The sequence below is a fragment of the Phalacrocorax aristotelis genome, chromosome W (genome assembly GCF_949628215.1).
Source record: "Phalacrocorax aristotelis chromosome W, bGulAri2.1, whole genome shotgun sequence".
Classification (NCBI taxonomy): Eukaryota; Metazoa; Chordata; class Aves; order Suliformes; family Phalacrocoracidae; genus Phalacrocorax; species Phalacrocorax aristotelis.
Window position 1 is genome coordinate 29,788,831 of NC_134310.1, and position 23,276 is coordinate 29,812,106.

The 23,276-nt window shown below is 70.9% G+C and overlaps 2 protein-coding genes across 3 annotated transcripts in view; both read right to left on the minus strand.

The window, feature by feature from the left end:
* Positions 1–23,276, minus strand: part of STK11 (serine/threonine kinase 11) — a 165,141-nt gene that overhangs the window by 70,038 nt on the left and 71,827 nt on the right. The window lies entirely within an intron of this gene.
* MIDN (midnolin) lies at positions 6,219–21,097 on the minus strand. 2 transcript variants are annotated; one of them, XM_075077313.1, is made up of 8 exons: positions 20,965–21,097; positions 18,713–18,938; positions 17,515–17,602; positions 17,164–17,226; positions 11,011–11,397; positions 10,300–10,432; positions 9,901–10,191; positions 6,219–7,471 (listed from the first exon to the last, which is right to left on the minus strand). In XM_075077313.1, exons 2-8 carry the CDS (start codon positions 18,928–18,930, stop codon positions 7,209–7,211), a joined length of 1,443 nt encoding a protein of 480 aa, XP_074933414.1. In that variant the 5' UTR covers positions 18,931–18,938; positions 20,965–21,097; the 3' UTR covers positions 6,219–7,208. The 2 variants fall into 2 exon arrangements, with proteins under 2 accessions (XP_074933414.1, XP_074933413.1); XM_075077312.1 differs by lacking the exon at positions 20,965–21,097 and adding an exon at positions 19,062–19,514.

A 23,276-nucleotide genomic window follows, 5' to 3' on the forward strand; every position in this document is an offset into this window, starting at 1 on the left:
AGAACGGCCTGTTCCCAGCACAGGCCGGCGGAGGAAACCGCATTGCAACAGGCGGGCTGGCTCCCGCGCCGGGGAGGGGGCATTCCTGGGCTGCCTGGGGCTGAGTCACCCCCGGCCACCGCAGCCACGCACACACGCAACCACACGCCGCGGCCACACACGCAGAGCTTGTGTGTGCGAGAAAACACGCAGGGACACACACAGCGCGGCCACGCGTGTGGGTCTGTGCTCACACGGCTCCACGCAGCACGGCCACGGAAATGCACACACACACACACACACACAAACACACGCACACACGCAGGGACTCACACGCACACAGGGACTCACACGCAGCACGGCCGTGGCCGTGTGTGTGGGGACACGCACAAGCAGCACCACACACCGCGACAGAGGCAGCGCGGCTGCAGCCACGCGCACGGGGACACACGTGTGGGCGCACGCAGTGACACACAGAGCCCTGACCACACACAGGCACAACACGCACCCTCAGGGACCACGTGCACACAAGCATGTGCATGCACATACGTGCACACACATGTGCATGCACATGGCAGGGGTGCAGGTGTGGGCCACCACACAGCGCAGCCCAGGGCTCGGCATCCTCCAGCCACGAGCAGCCCCTCAAGAGGCTGCATGTCCCCAGCTCCTGGGTGCAGGGAGGACGGGGGGGGTGGGGGGGTCGGGGGGGCCACCGCAGCCCTCGGGGAGCCGGCTGCGGAGGCGTGCACAGGGCGTGCGGCCGAGCGTTGCCTGCTCGCCGGGGCTGCGTCACCGCCACACTGACGCATCGCTACCTGTGGGTCCCACTGCTATATATAGCCCCACGCACGCCCCATCTGCTCGCTCGGCGCGGCAGGGGGGGGACATGCCCTACTCCGTGCCCCCCACGCCATCGGGGCCCAGGGGCCAGGTGGCCCCGCGCCAGCTCTGAAAATCTCAGCGGCGTCCGGGGGGAGCGTGGCGGCGGCTGTGGCACCGTGCCACCTGGCGGGGCCCCGGCTGGCAGGGCCAGCGCGGACGTCACCAGCGCTCCTCGAGGTCCTCGTAAACACAGTGACGCACCAGCGCTGCCCTCCGGCCCCTGTGGCCCCTGTGTCCGCGCCACGCCGCCCGGGACCGCAGTGTGCCAGCCCCGCAGCCCACCCCCCTGCCGGGACCCCGCCGGCGCAGGCTGCAGGGTTGGGGTGATGCGGGAGAGACACCCCCACCAACGCTCGTGTCACCAGGGGCATTTAAGCACCATCCCATGTGGAACCCCGCTGGGGGGGACACGACTGAGCCTGTGCCCCCTCCCGCAACACCTCCAGCTGGGAGATGCTTTTGGGGGGTCCTCATGGGGTGGGGGACGGAGATTTGCAGGTCTGTAATCCTGGCAAAGGCAGGCAGCCAGACTGGGAGTCCAGTGTGACCAGTGCCGGTTCCCAGCGTGATGCTGGGGGGGATGGCAGGAACGGGACGGGCTCCTGCTGCTGCTCTGCCCCCGCTGCGACCCCAGCCCAGCCCCGCGGGGGTCCCCAGGGAGCAGGCCGGGCGGCGTGCCCCTGGCTCCGCGGCCCCCGTGATATCACCGCCCAGGCACGCCAGGCTGCCTCCGCCAGCCGCGGCTGCGGGCCAGGCTGGGGGGGCCGGGGAGGCCCCGTGGCCGCGGGGGCCGGGCAGCGCACGGGGGGGACCCACTGCACCCCGGCCAGGCTGGGAGGGAGCCAGGGGGACACGGGGTGGGGGGGCTGGTGCGCACGCCCCCCACGCACATGCGTGCCCAGCCGTGTTCACACGCGTGTGCACACGCACTGCTTGCACACAGGCTGCACGTGTGCGCCCTCACAGACCAGTCCAGGGGACCCCTGGCCCCTCGCCCCACACTGGGTGCTCAGCCCGCGCCCCCGGGGACCCCCCCGGCCCCCCTCCATGCACCGGCACGCTGGGGCGCAGGGGCTGCACGCCCACAGCTGGGCTGCAGACGCGCACCTACTGCCCACGCGTGTGCACACTGGCTACATGCACACGCGTGTGCAAGAGCCCGGGAACACGTGTGGGGTGGAGGGCGGCTTTGGGGAGCGCTGTGGGGCTGGGGAGTGGTGTGGGGCCGGGATGGGCCAAGGCCGCGGCCAGCCAGGGGGTGGGGTGAGACATTCCTTGCGGCGCTTGTTATTTTATCTGGTTCAAAGTCAGTTCCTGGAATGTTTTTAATTCCAGGATCCGTCCCTGAGCCGGCAGCTCCCACCCCGGCCCACCCCCCCACCGCCGCCTCCGCACCCCACGCCGGGGCTGCCAGCCCTGCGGCAGCACCGGGGCCTGGTCTGGGGGCTCTCAGCCCTTTGGGGGTCCTCTGCACCCCGCAGCAATGCCCAGGGTGCACCTATGGGTGCTCCAGCCCTGGCGGGCACCCCCAGAGCCAGGCGGCGGGGAGGCCGTCTGCAGCAACTGCCAGGGGCCAGGGCTCACCCTCACGATGGGACCCCGCTGCCGGTGTTGCCGACCCCTGCCAGGGGCACGCCGGCAGCTCAGCGCCCACCCGGCGCCCGGCAGAGCCGCGCCAGCACCATCTCTCGCCAGCAGCCACCTCTGGGCGCAGCCGCCGGGTGCCCCAGCGAGTGGCGGGTGGCACTGGGGCGTCTGTGGGGCTGGGGCTCACGCCAGCCCCACGGCAGCCTGGGAGAAGCCCGGCGAGCAGGAGGTGGCTGTGGGGGTCCCCGTGCCGTGGGGGCACGAGGCTGGGCATGCACTCGGCGGGGGGGGGTGGGTGCGTGCACGCGTGTTTGCAGGCAGGGGGTTGCATGAATGCATGCACAAGCCGTGGCGAGGCTGAGCTGTGCTTGGGGTGTGTGCGCAGAGAGCAGCGGGCGGGTGTGCAAGGGTCTGGGTGTGCAAGGGTCCGGGTGTGCAAGGAGCCGATGTGCAGCCCCCGTGCATGCCTGGGCCGGGCGTGCGCCCCATGCGGCGTGGGGCCGCGGCGGTGGCCAGCGCTGTGGGTGTGCACCGCGGCCCACGGGTGTGCCGGGAGGGCCGTGGGAGCCGCCAGGCGCTCGCCCGCCGTGGGTGTTTCCTGGCGCACCCTCTGCTGCGGGGGCTGGGCTGGGGGGGGTGCGCCCGCTCCAACCTGCCCACACCCGCTGGCCATGTATGGGTGGGGGGGCCCTGGGGGGGGTCCCCAGCCCTCTCCTGCCAACACCCACAGCCGCCACAGCTCAGGTCACCCCACCGCAGCAGGGCTGCACCACTGAAGGCAAATATTTGCCCCAGGCCTGCGGCCGAGGCCCCGCTGGGGTGTTTGCTGGGTGGTTGCTGGGTGTTTCCACGCTCATCGGGCTGTGGGCTGCACCCTGGGGCTGACCCCGGGGCACCAGGGTGGGCACCCACTCCCCTGCCAGGAGCTGCAGCCATGCACGGCCGAAGCCGGGGCACGGTGTCCCACCCCGGGGGCTGAAGGGGTGCGCTGGGATCGTGCACATCTCCGCGTGCACAACCACAGCCTGCCGTGCACATGCACCCCCCCCCCACCCCACCCCTCCAGCACCCCTCCGTGCGTGCAGCCCCGTGCACACCCATCGGCAAACGCCTGCCCGTGCGCAGCCCCCCGCCCTGTGCAAGCACGGACGCGCACCCACAGGGTGACACCCATGCTGCCCCCCCAGCGGGCACCACACCAAAGGCGCGACGCTGGCACTGCTGGATTGCTCCATACTGGGAGGACTGGGCTGAGTGCAGCCTTGCCGGCGTGGGCCTGGCACCGCAGCAGCGCCGGGGCAGGGTGGGGGGCCGGGGCGCTGGGGGGGCTGGGGGCAGCGGGGAGGAGGAGGAGGCACGATGGGGTGCAAAGCGCCCGGACGCCTGGGCTGGGCAGCGAGCGCGGCTCTGCCCTGCCTCGCCCTGCCGCCAGCGACCCCCCCCCACTTTATCACCAGCATCTGCCGGCCCCGGGCGCAGTGATGTCACCCCGGTGGCGCGGCGCGATGCGGCGCCCCGTGTCCCAGCTTGCCTCCCGCCGCGCCGCAGACACCTCCTGCAGGCGCCCGCGCCATGGCACGCTGTGCCGAGCGGCCTGTGCCGTGCCGTGCCGTGCCGTGCCGTGCCGTGCAACGCTGTGCCGTGCCATGCCATGCAATGCCGTGCCGTGCAATGCCGTGCTGTGCCATGCAATGCCCTGCTGTACCGTGCCGTGCTGAGCAATGCCGTGCCATGCCCTGCCGTGCTTTGGGGCCAGGCCTGTCCATGCACCGCTTGCACGCCAGGCCACCAAACCCACAGCACCCACTAGCCCACGGCTCCCCCAGTTCTCTCGAGGCCCCCCAAACCCTGAGCTGAGGCCACAGGACGGGAGCTACTGAGACGACCCCCCCTCCAGGCTGAGCTGGGGGTGTCAGGGTCCCCGGGAGACCACCTGCAGAGTGGCTGCTTGCACGCGCGTCCCCGTGCCCAGCTGCCTGCACGTGTCTCTCTGCACACGCGAGCGTGCCCGCGTGCGTGTGCCCCCCGCGCGTGCCGGGCCAGGCAGCGATTGCCTTAAAAGGCCTCTGCCGTTTGCTCCCGCCGTGGCAAGCGGCTCCTCTTCCCGTTGCCAAATTTGGCGTGAGCGGTGCGGGCCGGGGGTGTCGGGCTGGGGGGTGGGGGGGCGGCCCAGGGCTCGCTCTACCCGAAATGACGTCAAAGCGGGGCGCTGGCAGCGGGACGCCCGGTGCGGCACATGTCACCGCAGGAACCTGAGCCACTTCCTCTCCCGGCCCCGGCTTCCTCCGGCGTTCGGCTGCCCCGGGGACTCGGGGTCCGGCAAGCCCCCCCCCACCCCAGCCCCACGGCCAGGCCCCTTGGGTGCTCCTGCGTGGGGAGAGCCAGCGGTCCCTGCTGGGCCGTCCTGTCCTGCCCGTGGGGTGCTGTGGCCCCCATGGTGCTGCGGATCAGCCCCCTCCCCCGCTTCCCCCTCCAAGCCGCCTGGGTGCGGGGACGGCGCTGGGCACGCAGGCAGCCCTGAAGGTTGGGGAACACTCCTGCCCCTCCCCAAACAACAGCCCTACAGCTCAGCCCCCCCACCCCACCCCCCCATGCCAGGCTTCACCCGGGGACCGGGCGCCGGGGATCTGGCAGTGCCGATGCCACCGCGTCACCGCATCCCTGTGCCAGGCCAGGAGCGCAGCACGGGGGCTGCTCCCCACGGTGGCCCCAGGCGTGGCCCCACCGATGCCCTGAGCCCCTCTGGCCCCCCCCGGTTTCCCCCTGGGGACCCCAGGGACCTCTCCCCCAGGAACCAAAGGATGGGGGAAGTGGGTGCCCGCGGGTGGGATGGTGCTGACACATCCCCAGGGCCATCCCCACCCCGTCACCTCCCCCGGGGCGGGGGAAAGCCACGGGGAAATGAACCTGCAGGTGGGGAAACTGAGGCACGGCCGGGACGAGCCCCAGGAATCGAAGCGGGGCGTCGGGGCGGCAGCGGGTTTGCAGCCGCCCCGCCGTGACGCAGGAGGGCCGGGGAGGCGGGAGGGAGGGTGCCAGCACCCACGGCCGGCCCAGCTGGTGGAACCGGCCCGGCTCCCCAGGGCTGCGGCGGAGCACGTCAGCGCGGCTGGTGGGACGGGAGAGGCTTTGCCCCGTCGGGCCGGGGTCTGGCCGGTGCTGGAAGCGCCAGCCCCTGCAGCCAGGTGCTGAGAGGGGTGCCCAGAGCAAGGGGACCCCAGCCCTGTTCCCCCTTCCTGGGAGGGAGGTGCAGCTCCATCCCCTCCTCCTCACGCTTTTGGGTTTCCCTTCCTCCTACGGGGCTGGGCGCGCACACGCTTGTACGTGAGCGCGTGTGCACAGCTGGGCACACACACGTGCACATGCATGTGCTGAACACGCGTGCACGGCTGTGTAGCCATGTACACGTACGGATGTGCAGGGCCGAGGACGTGCATGGGCAGGAACGGGTGGGTATGCGTGGCCGTGCGTGTGCACGGGGGGTGTGCACACGTGCGCAGGCAGCGCTGAACACGTGCACCGCTGTGCGTGTGCACCGAGGTGAAGAAAACTTCGAGGGGCTGCAGGCGGGAGGAGGAGGTGTCCGGCCGTCCCTGCGCTGCCCCATCCCACCCCCCCATCCCACCACTGACGGCAAGAGCAAGCACGGTTGCATCCAGACTGCCCAAATTTATTTCAAAAATAAAAAATAAAATATTAAAGACCGAAAGCCTCGCTCTCCCCCCCCCCCGAAACACACAAAAAAAAAAGACTTTTACAGACAAAAAACACATCACATGGGTTCTCTATTTGCACAGATCTCCTGACGAAAAAAAAATCAAAGTCGGACAAGAAAAAGGATTTCTACGGCCTATGCAAGACTATGTCAGTATTGGCTCAGTCGGGTAATTAATGTCTATAAATATTAGCCCCACGGCTTGCGGGCAGCCATGACCGAGTACTGGGTTTATTTATTCATTGTTTTTTTTTTTTTAATCTTTTTTTTTTTTTTTCCTTCTTCTCCTTTTTTAAATTAAAAAAGAAAATCCAACCAACCAGGAGGTGGGTGGGAAGGAGTCCAGCGACTCGGAAGTTGGTCTCAGCCACGGAGGGAAGGCGCCATCTCTTTTCCCTCCAAAAACAAAATTAAAACCCACCCCAAAACAAAGCCCACCCCCCCCCCCCACCCTGGCTGCGGCAGCGGGGCCGGTGGCACCCAGGCACACACGTGTCCCCCCAGCCGCCTGGGGGGGTCCCAGCCCCGCAGCTGAGCAATGCTACATATAGAAGGGAAGGAAAACAAACGGCCCCCAAACTGGGGGGGGGGGCCCCCAGCACCTCCAAAAGAGACTTAATCTCCTCCTGCCCACACCGGGGGACACACACACACACGCTGGGGGGCCAGAGCCCACCCCACTGCACCCCTCTTCACAGCAAAGCAGCAGCTTCGATATCCCCCAGGGACCCCACCCCGGGTGCCGGGACCCCCTGCTCCCAGCCGGGGAGGATGCGGGAGGGGGCCGGCTCCTGTCCTGCCTGCTCCCCCCATCTCCCCAGACCCAACCAAGCTGGGGGGAGGGTGAGGCCGCCCCCCCCCACCCTGTGAAACACTTCCCCCGGTGCGGGCAGGGTCTGCCCCGAGGTGTCCGGTCGCAGGAGATGGCAAATCTAGAGGAGATCTGGCCCATGACAACAGAAATGACGCTGCCAGCCGGGGCGGCGGGAGCGGGGCCCCCCCGGCAGAGTCCGCAGCCCCGGGGCCCCCCCCAGGCACGGCTCTATGCTACAACAAACTCCGATTTCATGTCCGCCTTGACCTCCGGCTTCCACACCGAGTCCTCGAAGTCCAGGTCCAGGCTGCCCTCGCTGGAGACGCTGCTGTTGCTGTTGGTCCGGCTGGACTTGCGGTTCGGCAGCCAGTGGTAGGGGGCTCGGGCGTCCCGGCGAGCCTTCCGGCGCAGCCGCTTCTGCTGCATCAGCAGCTGCAGCCGCTCCACCTTGCAGCGCGTCGCCCGGTTCTCCGTCTGCCGCAAGCGGTCCCCTGCAACGGCAAAGGCGGCGGGGGGCGTTATGGGGGGGGACCTGACCTTCCCCGCACCGGTAGGAACGCAGCCCCTCCCCACCCACCCACCCCCCAGCGCCCCGCTGCACAGCCGCGCCAACACCCCCAAAGCGGGGTCCCCACCGGCCCGCGCCCCATCGAGAAGCCCCTTTTGTGGTGCTTTGCCAAATGGGGGGGGGGTCATTTCCCCGGTGAGGGAGGAGCGGCGGCAGCCCAGCCGCCCCCTCTGCCGCGGCACGGCAGCCGGCATGGGCCCGGCCCCGCTGCGGCGCGTGGGAGGACGAACAATTGAAGCTCCAGACGTGGGCTCCAGCGCTGGGGAAAGAGGAAAAAAGGGATCCCGCTCCAGAACAAACTTGGCCAGGAAAGCGGCTGCGGTGGGAGCGGGCGGGGGGCTGGGAGCACCGAACCCCCACCCGCCGCAGCCGGGCGGGGCGGCGGGTCTTGGGACATGCAAAGCCACGCAAAGGGGACGGAGCGGCTCTGCTTTCCTCCTGCCTCAGTTTCCCCCATGCAGCCACCCCAGGACAGGGACACGGCTGCTCCGACAGCCCCACATGGAGCCAGCGGGTGAAGCCCCGGCCCGGCCCCACACCCGAAACGCAGCTCGGGCCTCAGCCCCCAACAGCCCCCAGCGCTCCCCGCCTGGCAAAGCAGGGACTTGAGCGGGGCACGGGGACAGAGCCCACCGTGGCCACCCCCAGAGCGGTGGGGCAGCCCTGCTCGGGCACCCCATGCGCCACGTTCGGCCATGGCCCCTGGCACAGCCCCAGGACCCCCCCCAAACACTGCGAATGCTCCAGCATCACCCTTCAGACCACGGGTGGAAATGCACGCCAAAATCGGGGGGGGGGGGGGGGGGGAGGGGGAGGGGGAACAGACAACCCCCCCTGCAAAGCCACGCAAGGCCCCTTTTGGGGCAGGCAGGGGTGCTGGGGGGGCTGGATGCTGGCTGCCCCATCCCCAGCCGTGGTGCTGGTGGGAGGTTTGGGGGCGTTTCTCTCCCTGGCTGGGAATTTTCACACCAGCAGCAAAAAAAAAACATGCCAAAGAGATTGGGGGGGGGGATCCCAGGCAAAGCAGGGTGAGCCCGGCCGGGGCCTGGGGGGCAGAGCTCCCCCCACCAACACACCGCGAGGCGCAGGTGGCCCCGGGAAGCCCCACGGACGGCCGCGTTGGCATGTCGGGGATGCGGCCACGTCACCGAGGGCTGGGAGCTGGCACCGAGCCACCCCCAGCGGGGGCCTGGACCCCCCTTGGCTGGGAGAGAAGGAAGAGAAAACCCCGAGGGGAGGGCGAGCCCCCCCTCCCCGCCCCGGCCGGCACCAGCAGTTTCACTTCTTTTCTCTAAGCAAATCGCAGGGGGGGGGGGGGGGGGGGGGGGGATGGGGGCCGGGGCGGGCGCCTCCGGGCGCCTTCCGGCCTCGGGGCGTGCAGGTGTGCACCCCGCAACGACCCGGGGGGCTGCGGGAGCCGCCCTCCGTGCCCTGCTGGGGGTCTACGCCCGCCCCCCTTCCCCAAACCCACCTTTGCCCCCAGCCCGGGGCAGCGGGTTTGCAAATGGGGAGGTGGGTGAGGAGTGGGAGTCTGGGCATCCCCCCGCAAAACCTGCGCCCACGCGGCAGGGTCAGCTCCGGGGACGGGGACACCGCAGCCACCTGCCCTGGCTGTGCTGTGCCAGGGCCCCCCCGAACCCCCCCGCCATGAGATCCTTGTCTCCACAGGGGTTTGCAGCCAGGGGATGGGGCGGGGAGCTGGTGGTCCCCCACCTCTGCAGGGTCAGGAGCAAACCTTTCCCCCCCGGAGAGACCCCACAAACTCCCAGTGCCCCTGCCCTGACACCTGTCAATCACTCCAGCCCCCTCCGGGCCACAGGGGGAGGATGGGGGCTCTGCCACAGCCCCTTCCCATGGGCCGCAGCCCCATCCTGCCTGCCAGCCCCCTGCCCGCACCCCCTGCTGCGAGCAGGGGCAGGGCAGAGCCTCGCGGGGCCGTGCCCGCTGCAGCACGCCCAGCCGCGCGGAAGGAGAGCGGCGAGCGGCCGGTCGTCATACGGGAGAAAATTACATCAAAACCAGAGGCTCCAGGGACCCTGCAGCACCGGGCTCTGCGGCTCTGGGCAGCGACCCATGCAAAAAGGGGGTCAGCTCTGGCCCTGCTGCGGGGAGCGGGCCGCAGGGGCTCCCCGGCCCCTCTGCCCATCCCAGCTACAAACACCTACGGACCCCAGCGGGACGGGACAGACCACGGACGCCAAACAGAGGTGCCAGACCCAAACCCCAGCGGGCTCCCGGCACCGCCACAACACGGAGGCAGCGCGGCCGGTCGAGGCAGCCCTGGCAGGCAGCAGAGCCCGGGGGCCGGCAGCAGCCCCCTCCCACGCGAGGCGCGGAGGCAGCCGGGCTTACCGCTGGGCTTGCACATCCGGATCTGGCTTTGGCACTGGACGACGGGGTGCAGGGGCGGGGAGGCCGCGGCCGCCGGCAGCGGCTCTGAGGTAGTTTTGGTGGCGAGGTCCGGGGAAGCAGGGGGCGAGGAGGAGGAGGAGAACTGCGTCTGGCAGCGGAGCTGCGTCAGGGACTGGGGCATGCCCTGGTAGTGTCGCGTGGCGCTGAGGAGGTCGTTCAGGATCTGCAGGATGGTGCCGATGTCCCGCCGCGGCCGCCCGCTGCTGTCCTGGCAGTTGGGGTGCAAAGTGCCTGCAATGGGGGCGGGGAGAGATGGCTGTGAGATGAGCAGCCCCTGCAGACCCACATTCCCACCCCGGTCCCTCTGCCGTGTCCCCAGGGAGGCTCAGCATCACGTACCGGAGAAGGTCCCTGAGAAGACCCCAGGCGCGTGGTTGACGAAGCTCTCGATGACCGCACCGGGTTTGCGGGATCGGGCCGTGGGGGCAGGACTGCTGCCCGGCGAGCTGCTGCTGCGGGTGCTGCAGTCCACCTGCGCCGGGGGGAGAGATGTGGGGTCAGCCTCCGGACAGGGGACCTGGGCGTGCCAGGGCACCGTGGGGGGCACACAGCCCTGCTCCAGCCCTTCTGCCCCCCGTAGACGGCCGGGTCAGGTCAGCAGACCCCCGCAGCAACCCCATGCAGGGAGCAGGGTCCAGCAGGCACCACCAGCCCCAGTTTTACTGGGACACAAGGAACCATGGCTGTCCCACCCCTCTGTGCACTGGTGTCCCCAGCCCTGGGGGTCCTGACAGTCACCCCCCCACCCAGGGCCAGCTGTGCTGTGCAAGGGGAAAAGGGAAGCAGCAGCAGAGTGCTGGCGGGCAGCTCCTGCCCGGCCACGGGGACAGGCAGGGGCTGAAGATGAGCACAGTAACAGCCTGGGCTACACTGTCCCCAGACCCCTCCCCAGGACACGGGGGTATTTTGCAAATCGGGCAGGAGAACACCCTTTTTCCATGCGTGGGGAAACTGAGGCAGGGAAGGGCCTTGCCACGGCAGGGGTTGGAAGCGCGCGGCTTTGCACCCCTGCCCCAAAGGCAGTGGGACCCCCACCCGGGCCCGACTCACCTCCGAGCAGGAGGAGACCACGCTGCTGTTCACCGTCTGCGTGCTGGCCCCGTGCGACCGGAACATCCCGGCGGTGACCGGAGCGGGGTGGGGGGCGTTACAGTACATGGGGGGGGCCGGCGCGGCGGGCGCAGGGCTGGGGGCTGGGCTCTGCTGGCACGCAGGCACCACGGGGATGCGGGCGAAGCCGGAGCCGGTGCTGCCGTGCAGCGTCCGGCAGTGGGGGCTGGCAGCGGCCCCCGCCTCTCCTCGGCTGGCGATGACGTGCCGGTGCTGGAGCTGCCCGCTGCTCTGCTGAGCTGCCAGCTGGAGCTGCACAAACATCATATGGTCGCCCACGCGCAGGGCCAGGGTCAGCGGGGATCGTCCCGACAAGAAGTCGTTGACCTGGGGAGAGAAGGACCCCCATCAGCCCCGGCAGGCAGTGAGTCCGCCGCGCAGAGCCCCCCGGTGCTGAGCATGGGGGCGGCCATTGTCCGCGCAGGTCTCGCCAGGGCCACGCGGCTGTGGGGACGGGTCATTAGGGCAGCAAAGGGGTGACACACACACCCCCACCCACCCCCAACCCTTTCCCCATACCTTGGCCACACTAGCCTGGCAGGCAGGCGAGCCCGGCCATCGTCCCCGCACGGCCCCAGCCCGGTGCCAGCTCCATCAGCTGACAGCACCAGGGGGTTATTTTTCTCCCTCCTGCCCTCCCCGCCCTTCATCTCCCAGCACGAAACGGCGGTGCCGTGCCCAGCCAACCCCCCCAGCAGTGAACCCGCCGTGGCCAGTGTGCTCCTGCCAGCGCCTGGCAGGCAGGGACGGGCAGGGGCCGCAGCCGGGGCTGCGGTGCAGCTGCACACCCGCCCCCGGGGCCAGCGCCGCTCCTCTGGCCAGCCCAGTGCCAGCACGGAGAAGGGTGCAGGGCTACACCCCCCTCGCAGCACAGGGAGCAAGCTCTTACTGGGAAGATGGGGAGGGGGCAGGTGAGGACATGCTGGGTCCCTGCAGTGCCCACCGCCACGACTTGGGGCTATCAGGCAGGAAAGGCAGGGGAGGGCAGCCCACCTCCCCCCCTCCCCTCCCGAAGCCCAAGCGGGGGGGGCAGAGTGGCTGCGCAGGCAGGATTTGCCCCTGCCCACCCCGGAGGCCTCTGGCACAGGCAGGTGATGGAGCAGCTGCAGCGCAGAGACAAGAGCAGGGGCCTGACCCTGCCCAGGTCATGGCTGGTGGGGGACCCCCATCCCCAACACCTGCTGCCTCCCCAGAACACCACTCACCCCCCCCCAGATGCATAAATCACTCAACATCTGTGCTAGGGAACAGGGAGCCCCCCCAGTACCGCTGAGCATCCCCCCACGTTCCCAGAGGGGCTGGGGCAGCCGCGAGCCCCCCTACCCCACGCCTTGGCGTGTGCTGCCGGCAGGGGGGGGCCGTGCCTCTCGCCCCCGCCAGCCCCACCGGCTGAAGGGCGCGGGCTCACGCACAGGCAGGGCTGTGGGCAGGACACCGGGTCACAGCTAATGGGGATGACGCCACCACCGCCCCCCCCGCCGAGCTATTCTAGGGCACAGCAAGGACTGGCTTTCCCAGCCCGTCACGTGCAGCGCCGTGCACGGCTCCCGGCAGACGTCACCCACCCACACCCCCACCGGCACCTTCGGGGCGCAGCCGTCGCCCGCAGCAGGACGAGGCGAGGGGTCCCAAGAGCACCCGCAGACCTGCGCTCACTCATCATGCACACACCCCCTCCACCCCTCCCCCCAGCCAGGGCACCTCTGCAGCGCCTGGCCCCCCCAGCCCACCCCCCCCAGCCCCGTCCCAGCTCCCCCGCGCCCCGTTCCAGCGGAGGCCGGTTCTGAGAAGCCGTGGGAAAAGCAGCTTTAAAAATACCAGCAGCAAAGCCCCGAGCATGTCAGGCGGAGGCTGCAGAGGAAGAGGTGGGCGTGAAGGAGACACTGCAGCTCTGGACACGGAGGTTACGGGGCGTGGGGGCAGGAGAGGACGGCAGGCATGCACATGGGCATGCGTGCTCACACGCGTGTGCATGCACACAGCACCTGGCCACCCCCAGCCCCCATCCTGCCCCACGGCTCAGACCCTGCCTCAGTTTCCCTGCCCGCACGTCCCCGGCTGGCAGCTCCATCCCCCCGCGGCGCTGTACCGGCCCTGCCAACACGGCGCCCCGTCACGACCACCCCAGCTCCAGCCACAACAGCTTCTCTGGCATCACGGGCGCAGCGTCACGACTCCGGCACGGAGCCCTCCGTGGGCGGCAGTGCCAGGGCAGGCAGCAGCAGGCAGCAGCTGCCCACGGCCCCACGCGGCTGCTGGACCACCCTGGCCCTGCTGCTGCTCCTGCAGCCAGCGTAGGTGGGATATTTCCCATGGGGCACAAACGCAGCGACCCCACGGAGCCCCAAACCAGGGCCCACACACCGCTCTCCCGGCTGGGGTGGGAGACTGTGTTTGGGGAAGGGGACTGGCCCCCTCCCGCCACTCAGCAGAGACCAGCCCCGTGCCCAGGATGGGCAGGGCAGCTCCTGTCCTTCCCCCCACTGAGATCCCGAGTGGGGTCCGCTCACAGCCCTCCCGGCCCCATCCCACACGCAGGGGGAGTCAGCCGGGCCAGGAGCACCCACACCAGCTCCTGCCACCCTCCATCAACCCCAGCATCCCGGCTGCCCTCACTCTGTACCGAGGCCTGCCCGGGGGAGCCCCGCACACCTCCCCAGGGGCCCCTGACGTCAGCCGGCACCCGAGGCCACCTCGCCGCTCCATCTGACTCACACCTGCCCGTGTCCTGCCTGACCCCTCGCCAGCGCTGGGAGAAACGAGAGCACCCCAAACCCACGCCGAGCCTGTGCTGCCGGGCGCTTCCCAGCAGCAATCAAAATAACCCCTTCCTCCCCAGGCGCGGGGGTCCCGCGGCCTCCCCCCCAGGCCCACTGCAACCCCAGGCAGCCGGGGGCTCGGCCACGGCGCTGAGCCAGCTCGGTCCCCCAGGCAGGGCGGCCATCCCGGCGGGAACGCGGCTCCGGGGCTCCCAGCACCCGCCCCCACAGCGCTGCCAACCCCCCCCCCCCCCGGCGAAACCAGGCCGCTCCAATGCAAACACGTCCCACCCAGCCGCCTGCTCGGCCGCCCACGGCTGGCCGGGGAGGACCCCGTCCCTCCCAGCCAGCACCGCCACAGCGGCTGGGACAGCCCTGCTGGGGGGTCTGGGGCCACTGGGCCCCCCAAATCCCCCCATGCCCAGGGGTCCCCCAGGACCCTGGCAAGCCCTGGGAGGGGATCTGGCTGCACCGTGCCGGGCTCAGGGCCCACAGGGATGGGGCAAGTGTCTCCCAGCTGCTTCTCAGAATCAGCGATGACTCAGAGAACGCCGCATTCCCGCCTCGCTCCAACGCCTGGCCCCGCGTCACCCCAGCCCCCCCGGGACCCCCCCCCACGTCAGGCTGGCGGAGAGCGGGAGCTGCCCCCGGCCAGCCCCTGCCCCGAGTGGGAAGGTCAGCACCCCCACAGGAACGCAAGCAAGCTGTCCTGCTTCGCTTCCTGGAAGATCCGGAGGGGAAAGGCCAGCCCAGACCGAGGGCGGGGTGGGGGGGTGGGGGGAAGCAGGAAAGGCCCCCCCAGCCCCTGCAGGCTCCCAGCACGCTCGCCAGCCGGGCGCAGCTGTGGCCGACAGCTGGGTCCCACCGCCCAGACGCTTGCGCCGCTGCTTGGGGGTTTTTCCATGCCAAGGAGGGCAGAGGGCCAGAGCCCCTCAGCCGCATTCCTCTGGCCACAGCCCCTGGCCCCGGCAGAGCCGGGCAGGATGCGTCCCTGTCCTCGCCTCCGCCGTCCCCCAGTGCTCCGCCATCGGGGACGGGCGCCGGGGGAAGGGAGAGCTGAGGCTGCAGCATCGACCGCCAGCTGCCCGCTTGGGTGCCGCGGTGCCGGGGCCGCGGGCACAGCTCCCTGGAAAGCGGGGGCAGCCGCCGAGTATGCCCGGCAGAAGGAAGCACAGCGAACCCTTCCAGGAAGGCCCCGTGCCACTCGGCTGGGGCGCAGCGTCACCTCCTGCCCCGCAGCCGCTTCCTGAAGGCACCTGGGCGGGGAGGGGGTGGCAGCGCCCCGGCCCCCCTGCCGCCCCCAGAGGAAGCCGGCGCAGCTCTCCCTGCGCTGCCGGAGGATGCGTGACGCAGGCAGAGCCGAGCAAAGCATGAATGAGAGGAGTGGTTTCCTGCCACCCCCCCACCCCCCCCGCCCCCCAGGTGCTGGCGGTTCCTCCTGCACAGCCCCGGCTTCCTGAATCACCGACCCGGGAGGAACCTGCAGCGGGCAGGGAGGCTCGGAGCTGCTTCCCGCAGCCATCGCCGCCCGCCCGCCGCGGCACACCCGGCTCGCCAGGCCCCCGGCCCGCCTGGCACAGCCTCGAGGGGAAAACCAGGCGGCACATTGCAGCCACCGGCCCTGGTGGCCACCAGACCGTAGCCCACACACCTCTCCTCCGCCTCTGCAGAGCTCAGCCAGGACGGACCACGGCCACCCGCCTGATAGGAGCCATGCTGGGCGTTACAAGCCCCCACAGATGCCGGGGGTACCCCAAGCCCCCCTGCTCTGGGCAGCTCCACGGGTTCCCTGGCCCTGCTGCTCCCCAATACATCCCACCTTGCCGGTGGGGAGCTGCACACCCCCACCAGAAACGGCTGCAGCCCTGAGGCTGGGATGTGCACCGGGACCCCCGTGGGTTGGGCTGCCAGAACCAGCCCCCTCCCACAGCTCAGCACCCCAGCTGGGTTGGGCAGCACCCTGCAAGCAAAGTGGGCTCCACGGTGCCCAGGGGACCCTGCCGGGGGAAGGCAGAGCCACGAGCCAGCCTCTGGCACAGGACTCCTGCCCCAACCTCACCCCCTTGGCCCACACAGGGTTAAACCGACTGCCGAAAAGTCAAGGTCACCCCGGGCAGCCAAGGGCACAGCGGGTCACCAAAGGTCCCCACGTGCAGGGCAGCCCTGGGCCTCACCACGTCCCCACGGGGGGCACAGCCATGCCCCCACCAAGCCCCCCCCCCAGCCCTGGGTGAGCTGCAGCGCAGCGGGGGGCTCAGCCCCTGCTCCAAATTCAGCAAGGCAGGTGAAAAAGGGAAGGAAAAAAAAACCCCAAACCAAAAAACAACCCTTTAAAAGAATAAGCTGTAGCATTGGCCGGAAAGGAAGGAAAGAGTTTAACGGCAATAATAAAGAGACTGAAAACAAAGAAGCCAGGGCCTGCGCGGCTGGGGGTAAATTCCACCTTCGCGGCAGGCAGCCGGGGCTGCGTGCGCACCCGCGGCGGCTCACCCAGCCCTGGGAACGCTTCCTCCCCGCGGGCGGAGGTCCCCCCCCCCGCCCATGACACCTCCTGCACTGGAGGCTGCCCCACCAGCCAAGGAACTTCACAGTTATTCTAAACACGGCCCCCGCCAGCACCGCCCCCCCACCCCGCACCCACTCCTCGGCACCCAGCCCCCCAAGCCCAAGGCCACCGAGCGGACACACGGAGAGCACCAGAACACCTGGGCAAAGCCAATTCCCCCCCACCCCCTTCCCCCCCAAGGATGGCTCCAAGGAGAGGGGTGAAAAGCCCTCTGGGTGCTGGGAGGAGAACCTGGGCTCTGAAGCCCCACAAGCCCCCCCCAAGCGCAGCCCAGTGGCCCCACAAGCCTCCCCCCAAGCACAGCCCAGTGGCCCCGCTCAGTGCACGCTGCCAGCCCCGGTTCCCAGCACAGGGCAAACAGCCAGCCCTGCCTCTGCCCCACGGGGCGGGCAGCTGCGGGGGGCTGCAGCCCCACACCCCCGGGCAGGGCGCTGGGCCACCCGGCTCCACCGCCGACCTGCTGCGTGACCTTGAGTGAGTCACTTCACCTCCCAGCGCCTCTGCCCTCCCCGGCTGCCGGCTTGTTTGGGCTGCGAGCGCTGCAGCGTGGGACCTCCCTGCGCTCGGCGCTGCACAGGATGACGGTGCCCGCCCCGGGCACCACCCTCAGCACTCCCAACCCCTTCTGAAGGTGAAACCTAAACGAGGCACTAAACACCAAAGCCTTTTGGGAGAGGAAGAGGAGTCAGGTCGCAGCAGTCCCTTCCCCCCCACCGCCCCGCAGAGCCTCCTTTGTCTCTGTCGGTGCCCTGGCATCAAGCCTCTCACCTGAGTTTCAGTTAAGCTTTCCAGAGCTTGCATCACCGACTGTTCTGGCCTGGACGCCTGGGACTGGAAAAAGAAGGAGGGGGGGGGGATTAACATTACAAATGCAGAGAAGGAGGGGGCGTCTGTGCGGCAGGAGGGGAGGGATGACATGTCACTTCCACTATTTCTACACAAGCCTTGAGAAAGCAGTGAAATATTAAACCTGCTGCCGTGCCCAGCCCAGCGCTGCCTCCTCAGCGAGGGCTGGGGCAGCGGAGCCGCAGGGCTGCCAGCACATCCTCGCCCGGGGCTTTAATAATAGATGGGGACGAGTGGGAGGGAGGGAGGGAGCAGCAGAAAAAGGCCATTTACCATCAAGCCGGCCTCCACGGTGGGCACCAGCGTCAGCTTGCTTCCTTCCACGACCCCCAGGTCCTGCAGTTTTCCAGAACTGAGTCGGCTGTGGGGGAGAGGAGACCAAAAAGCGAGGTCAGCGCTACCTCAGCAGGCCCCGGCTCCACGCAGCGCCGCGGGGGGCCACCGGCTGCCAGCCTGGCAGCTCCCAGGGGACCGAGCCTCCCCAGGCACCCCCACCCGAGCCTTTCCGACACCCAAGAGGCAGGAGGGGTGCCCAGCGCCCCACTGCTCAGCTGCCCCTTCCCCATCTCCCCCTGCACCCGGGGTGGGGCGGCCCAGGGTGCCGGGGCACCCCTGCTCCACACACAGAGGTAGTGGGGTGCAGGGCAGGGCTGGGGGGGGGCTGCTGCCATGGGTCCAGCTGGCACGGCCGGGGCGAGGGAGCCAGCAAGGAGCCGGTCGGGGCTGGGGGGGGGGGGGGCGTGGGGCTTCATGGCACAGGAAGCCTGCCCACGGGAAGGGGTGTGGGAGAGAAGCCGGGACCAGCGTGGGGTGGGGGCGGCGGCACGGGGGGACGTGCCCCCCCCCCCCGGACCCGTAGGAGCCGCCAGATGTACGCGGTGTCCCCCCCGCACCCCCTTCCCCGATCCGGGCGAGACTCTAAGTTACTCCGGGCCGGGGCCGAGCCCAGCGCGGGGCAGCCCGGCCCCACTCGGGCTCCGCTCCACGCGGGGGGGGGCTGCGCAGCCCCCTCGGACCGGGCCTTTGGCAGACAAAGGACACCCCCCCCCCCCCAGCCGCCCCCGGCCCTCCCAGCGCTGGGGACTCAGGGGTGGGGGCCGGGCCGCGCCGCCGCCGAAGTTGAGCCCAGAACAAAGGGCAGGGCCCCCGCGGGGCACGGCCGCGGCCCGCCGCCCACAAAGGAGCCCCGGCGAGGGCCGGCCGAGGGGGCGGCGGCCGCGCTCCGCTCCCCGGCACGGCCCGCAGCCTCCCCCCCCCGCCCTCCGCCCCGGCCCCCGGCTCGCCCCCGCCCGCGGCCCCCCGGGCTCCCCCCGCCCCGACCCGCGGAGGAATGGGGCCAGGCAGGGGGAAGGGGGGCGGGAGCCTTTGTGCGGTGCCGAGCCCGGTGCGAGGGGGCCGCCCCCGCGCCCAGCCCCGCTGCCGGGGGGGGGCGGCTGGGGACCCCGGCGGGCCCCCCCCCCACGAGCCCTACCTCTCTTTGTGCAGCAGAGCCAGCCGCTCCTTGGGCACCTTGAGCCGCTGGGACAGCCGCCTCTTCAGCCCCTCCACCGTCTCCTCGGCGGGCACGGAGAGCTCATAGCGGGTCCCGGTGGTGGTGTTGATGTAGAGGTTCATGGGGGGCTCGTTCGGGACCACCTCGCAGGCGGGAGCCCCGCGGCTGCAGCTCCTGGCGCCGGGCTGCGGGTCCATCCGCCGGCCTGCGGGGAGGAGCGGCGGTCGGTGCCGGGGGTCGCGGCAGGAACGCGGCGGGGGGCGGGAGGAGGCGGGGGGGGGGGGAAGCGGACAAAGGAGGGAACGGGGTCCGCTCCGGCGGTACCCACGGGAACTCCGGCTCCGCTTCGAGTCCTCCGTGCGGGGGTCCGGGAGGAGCCGGGGGCGATCCCCGGGGCCGGGCAGGCTCCGGCCGGGCCCTCCGCGGCCCAGGCAAAATAAATAAAAAAAAAAAAAAAAAAAAAAAGGAAAAAAAGGAAAAATCTCCCGTTCTCCTCCCGCTCCGCCGGCGCTGGCTGCCTGCGGGAGGGCGGCGGTGGAAGCGGCGCTGGCTGCCTGCTGCCTGCCCTGCCTGCTCTGCCCGCCGCCTCCTTTCTTTCTCCTCCCCGCCGCTCTCCTTTCTGTGCGGGGTTTCTGGGGGCGGGGTGCGGGCCCGGAGGCCGCGGCGAGGGGCGGGGAGGCGCCGAGGACGCTTGGCTCCCCCCTTTCTTTGGGGCCGGACCCGCCGAACCGGCAGCCGCCGCGCGCTGCCGTGGAAGCGACACGGGCGGGGAGGGGGTGGGGGGGAGTTACAATGTAGCAACGTCCCGCGGGCGGGGCCTCGCCCTCATTCACTCCGGCTCCTCCGGCGGGCTCAGCCAATGGGAGAGCGCCGAGCGCCCAGACATCCGCGGTGGCAACCAATAGGAGCGGGGCGCAGGCTCCCCACGTGGCCCGGTGGGAGGGCGGCCCGGCCGGATTCCTCCCGCCCACGCGGCCCCGCCCCCTCCCCCGCCCCCCGCGCGCCCTCGCGCCGCGCCTGGAGCCATTCATAATCCCGGGCCGCACAACAAAGGGGCCCCGGGGCAGCGGCGGGGGGCCCGGGCCCGGCACCGGCAGCGCCGAGCACCCGGCAGGGCGCGGGGCTGCCCCCCCCCGTGGGGAGCTGCCGGGGTCGAGGGCAGGCGGCGAGCGGGGTTTGGGGTGTAAGGCCCGGGGTGGGGGGGAGAAGGAGGGGTCGGGCCGCCGCGGAGGGGTGAACGCGGGACACGGGCAGGCGGCGGCGCGGCGGGGGCGGCCAGCGGCCCCCGCACCGGAGGAGGCCGCGGAGGGAGGGGACTGCCCGCGGGGCCGGGCGGGAGCCGGAGCCCCCGGAGCCGAGTGACGCGGGGACACCGAAGCGGAAAGGGCGGGGGGACACACACACACACGCACAGTCACCCGCGGCCGGTCACACCCGCCCGGTCACACGCACCCGCCCGGTGACGCCGTTACAGCTACGGGGAACTGCCCCGACGTAGGGCTGAGCCCCCCGCGTTCCCCCCTCCTCCAGCACGCTCCTGCCGCCCCCGCCCCCCTAAACCCCGCAGCTGGGACCCCCGACCCAGCGGCCCCAGCCCCGGCCCGGGAGGGGGGAAGGTGGAGCGGACCCAGCGCGGCCCGGGGGCCCCGGTCCGGCCCCCTCGCCCGGGGGGGGGGGGCCCGGGGGGGCCGTGAGTCAGCAAAGCGCGGGCGCCCTCTGCCGGCCCTGCCGTGCCTCCCGCGCCCGGGGGGGGGCCCGGGGGGGTTGTCCGGGGAGCCCTTGCCGAGACGCCGGGGAGCCCGGCCGCGGTGCGGCCCCGGGCCGCCGCCTGCCCGCCGCCACGGAATCAAGCGGCCCGGGCAGCGCCGGTGCTGGGGGCGAGGGGCCGCTCCCCGGGGCGCGGCGGGGGCTGAGCGGAGCTTCCCCCCTGCCCCCCCCCCCGCTCGGGGTCCCCAGCAGCCGGGGCGAGGGGTGCCGGTTCCGCTGCCCGTGCCCCGAGAGCAGGCAAAGGCCCGAGTGACCGGAGATCCGGAGGGTCCCGGCGAGTGGGAAGCGCTCCCGGACACCGGGAGCGGGTGGGCTCTGCCGTGTGTCCCCCTCCTAGGGGGGAGGACGCCACCCCGGGGCCACCCCGCCCGCTCCGGGAACTCGAGTGAGCGCAGCCGCGGGTCCCCCCCCGCCCCCCAAGCCCGGCCCGGGGCCCCCCGACGGCGCAGCCCGGCCCTACTCACCGAGCCCGAAGCGCTGCCCCGCGGTTCCCCGGCGCGGCGGGAGCTCAGCTGCCTCCGGCGGCAGGAAGAGAGAAAGAGACCCCCAGAAACGTCCCAGGGGGTCGCGGTGCGGTGCCCCCTCCCGAGCGCTGGAGCCCGTCCGAGCGCAGCCCTGACGCGGAGCTGCTGGGGAGGTGCCCCAAGTTTTATCCCGCACCGCCCGGGGTGGAGCCTGGCGGGGGCAGGGACCGGCCTGGCCCCGGCCCCGGCCCCGGCCCCGGCCCCGGCCCCGGCCCCGGCCCCGGCGGGACCCGCAGGTGATGCGGCCGCACCTGCTCCCGCGGGGATCCCGGCCCCTGCCCCTCCGTCCCAGGTCCTGCTCCCGTGGCCCCGGCTCGGCGTCCCCCTGCTCCCGGACTCGGCCCCCCCGGCGGGCGGATGTCTCGGCCTCTCCCGGGGTCGCGGCTCTTCCCCTCCGGGGGTCCCCCCGCTCTGCCCCTCCGGGGGTCCCCCCGCTCTGCCCCCGCTGCTCACAAGTGCTCGGCGGTGCACCCGTGGCCGCTGCATCCCGCGGGTGGGCAGGGCGGGGGGGACCCGCATCCCACGGGTGGGCAGGGCTGGGGGGGAGACCACATCCCGCGGGTGGGCAGGGCGGGGGGGACCCGCATCCCACGGGTGGGCAGGGCTCGGGGGGAGACCACATCCCGCGGGTGGGCAGGGCAGGGGTTCCCACATCCCACAAACAGTGTGGCCGGGACAGTCCAGACACCTCTCCCTGCCCGGGTGCCCCGTCACTGGGGTCAAAGTCAGTCCATGCCCAGGGAACCCATGGGCTGAGCTTTCCTGGGGATCTAAGCTTCAAAGCGGCTCCCTGTGGAGACTCTCTGATGTCTAATAGCGAGGTTGGGCAGTCCCTCCCTCAGGGTTTCCCTCTGCCAACCACCTACTTCACAGCCAGGACGAAGACTCAGCCCCACAGAATTTTTTTGGAGCAGAGGAGAAGCAAGCTGTTGGACTGCTGGTGCTGGGGGTGATGCCCTGGTGCTGGGGAGCAGAAGCCCCAGGCCGCTTTCCCCCTGGGCCAGGTCCGAGGGGCCAGCGGCTGCCCCAGCCCGCTGCAGGGAGGGTGCTGGGGAGATGCTGCGTGACCTTAGGCTGACTCCGGCAGGTCTCTCCCTCACAGACAATGCCCCAGCACACCGAGACACAAAGCAGCTGGAGGGGAGATCTGGCAGGCGGTCTGCGGTGAGGAGGGGGCCGCACATCGCCGACCCACGAGGCAGCAGCAAAGGGGGCCTGGGGGGAGCCAGGGGGAGCTCTCTGTAGCCCCAAGATGATGCTGCGGCTGTTTCGCTCCCGAAGGCCTCCCCGTGGGGTCGGCGCAGATCCCTGCCGGAGCCGCGCTGGGGTGGGAGCGAGGCCCCTCCATGCGCAAGAAGCAGCGATGGGCCAGGCAGGAGGGAGGGAGGGAGGGAGCCTTTGTGGCGCAGCCCGTGGCCCCCCGCCCGCCCCGGCCCCCTCCGGGCTCTCAGGGGGGAGATGAGCTCAGGCGGCTCCGGCTCCAGCTCCTGCCATTGTTGTCCCTGGGAGAGGGGCCGGGGCAGGGATGCGCCATTGTTTTCCCCGGGAGCTGCCGAGCCCTGGCCTGCGCAGCCGCCCCGCGGGGGGCCACGTCCCCAGCTTGCCCTGTGGGGTGAGGCCCCTGGAGCAGTGAGGAGATGGGGCAGCCGGGCCCCGGCAGGTTTGGCCCAGCCACATTTCAGGCTTGTGCACCCGGAGGGGTTGTGGTGAGGACAAGGTGTCACCCCAGAGCCGAATCCTCGGGGAGCAGGGCCAGGGACCAGCCCCCCGCTCGCAGCCCTGCAGCCCGGACCTGTGGGGAGGGATGAGGGGACGCCACGGCCACAGGGCAGCTGCTCCAGAGCCAGCTGGGAGCATGGCCCACCCCGTCCATCGGCAAAGCGTGCCTTGCCCCAAGGGCAGGGCATCTCCCCATGTCCTCGCAGCCCGAGGAGCCCCGCTACCGGTCGCCACCCTCCCAGCATGGCTCTGTCTCCTTCCTGGGAGGAAGCTCATCTCCTCCGGCAGTCCCACGACTCCGGGAGCTGGTGCTTTAGGAAGCATGTGCAGATTTCACTATGGTTGAAGGTATCCGGAGCCTCCAGAGACACAAGCTGGGAGATGCCAGGATTCCCAGCAGCCTAGGTTTTGTGTGTTTAGTTTATTGTGTCGCCCTGGGAATAAATCGTTAAAGATTACAGTCAGGCTTGGGCATAATTGCTGTGCGGCATCAGAGGCTCCTGCCGTCTCCAGAGGGAGCGTTCTCCAAACCC

Excerpts from the sequence above, each read along its gene's own strand:
- MIDN (XM_075077313.1), bottom strand. The coding sequence starts at position 18,930 with ATGGACCCGCAGCCCGGCGCCAGGAGCTGCAGCCGCGGGGCTCCCGCC. Across the intron at positions 17,603-18,712 it reads GCTCTGCTGCACAAAGAGAG|CCGACTCAGTTCTGGAAAAC; the intron begins GTAGGGCTCGTG and ends TCTCCCCCACAG. Across the intron at positions 17,227-17,514 it reads CCGTGGAGGCCGGCTTGATG|TCCCAGGCGTCCAGGCCAGA; the intron begins GTAAATGGCCTT and ends TTCTTTTTCCAG.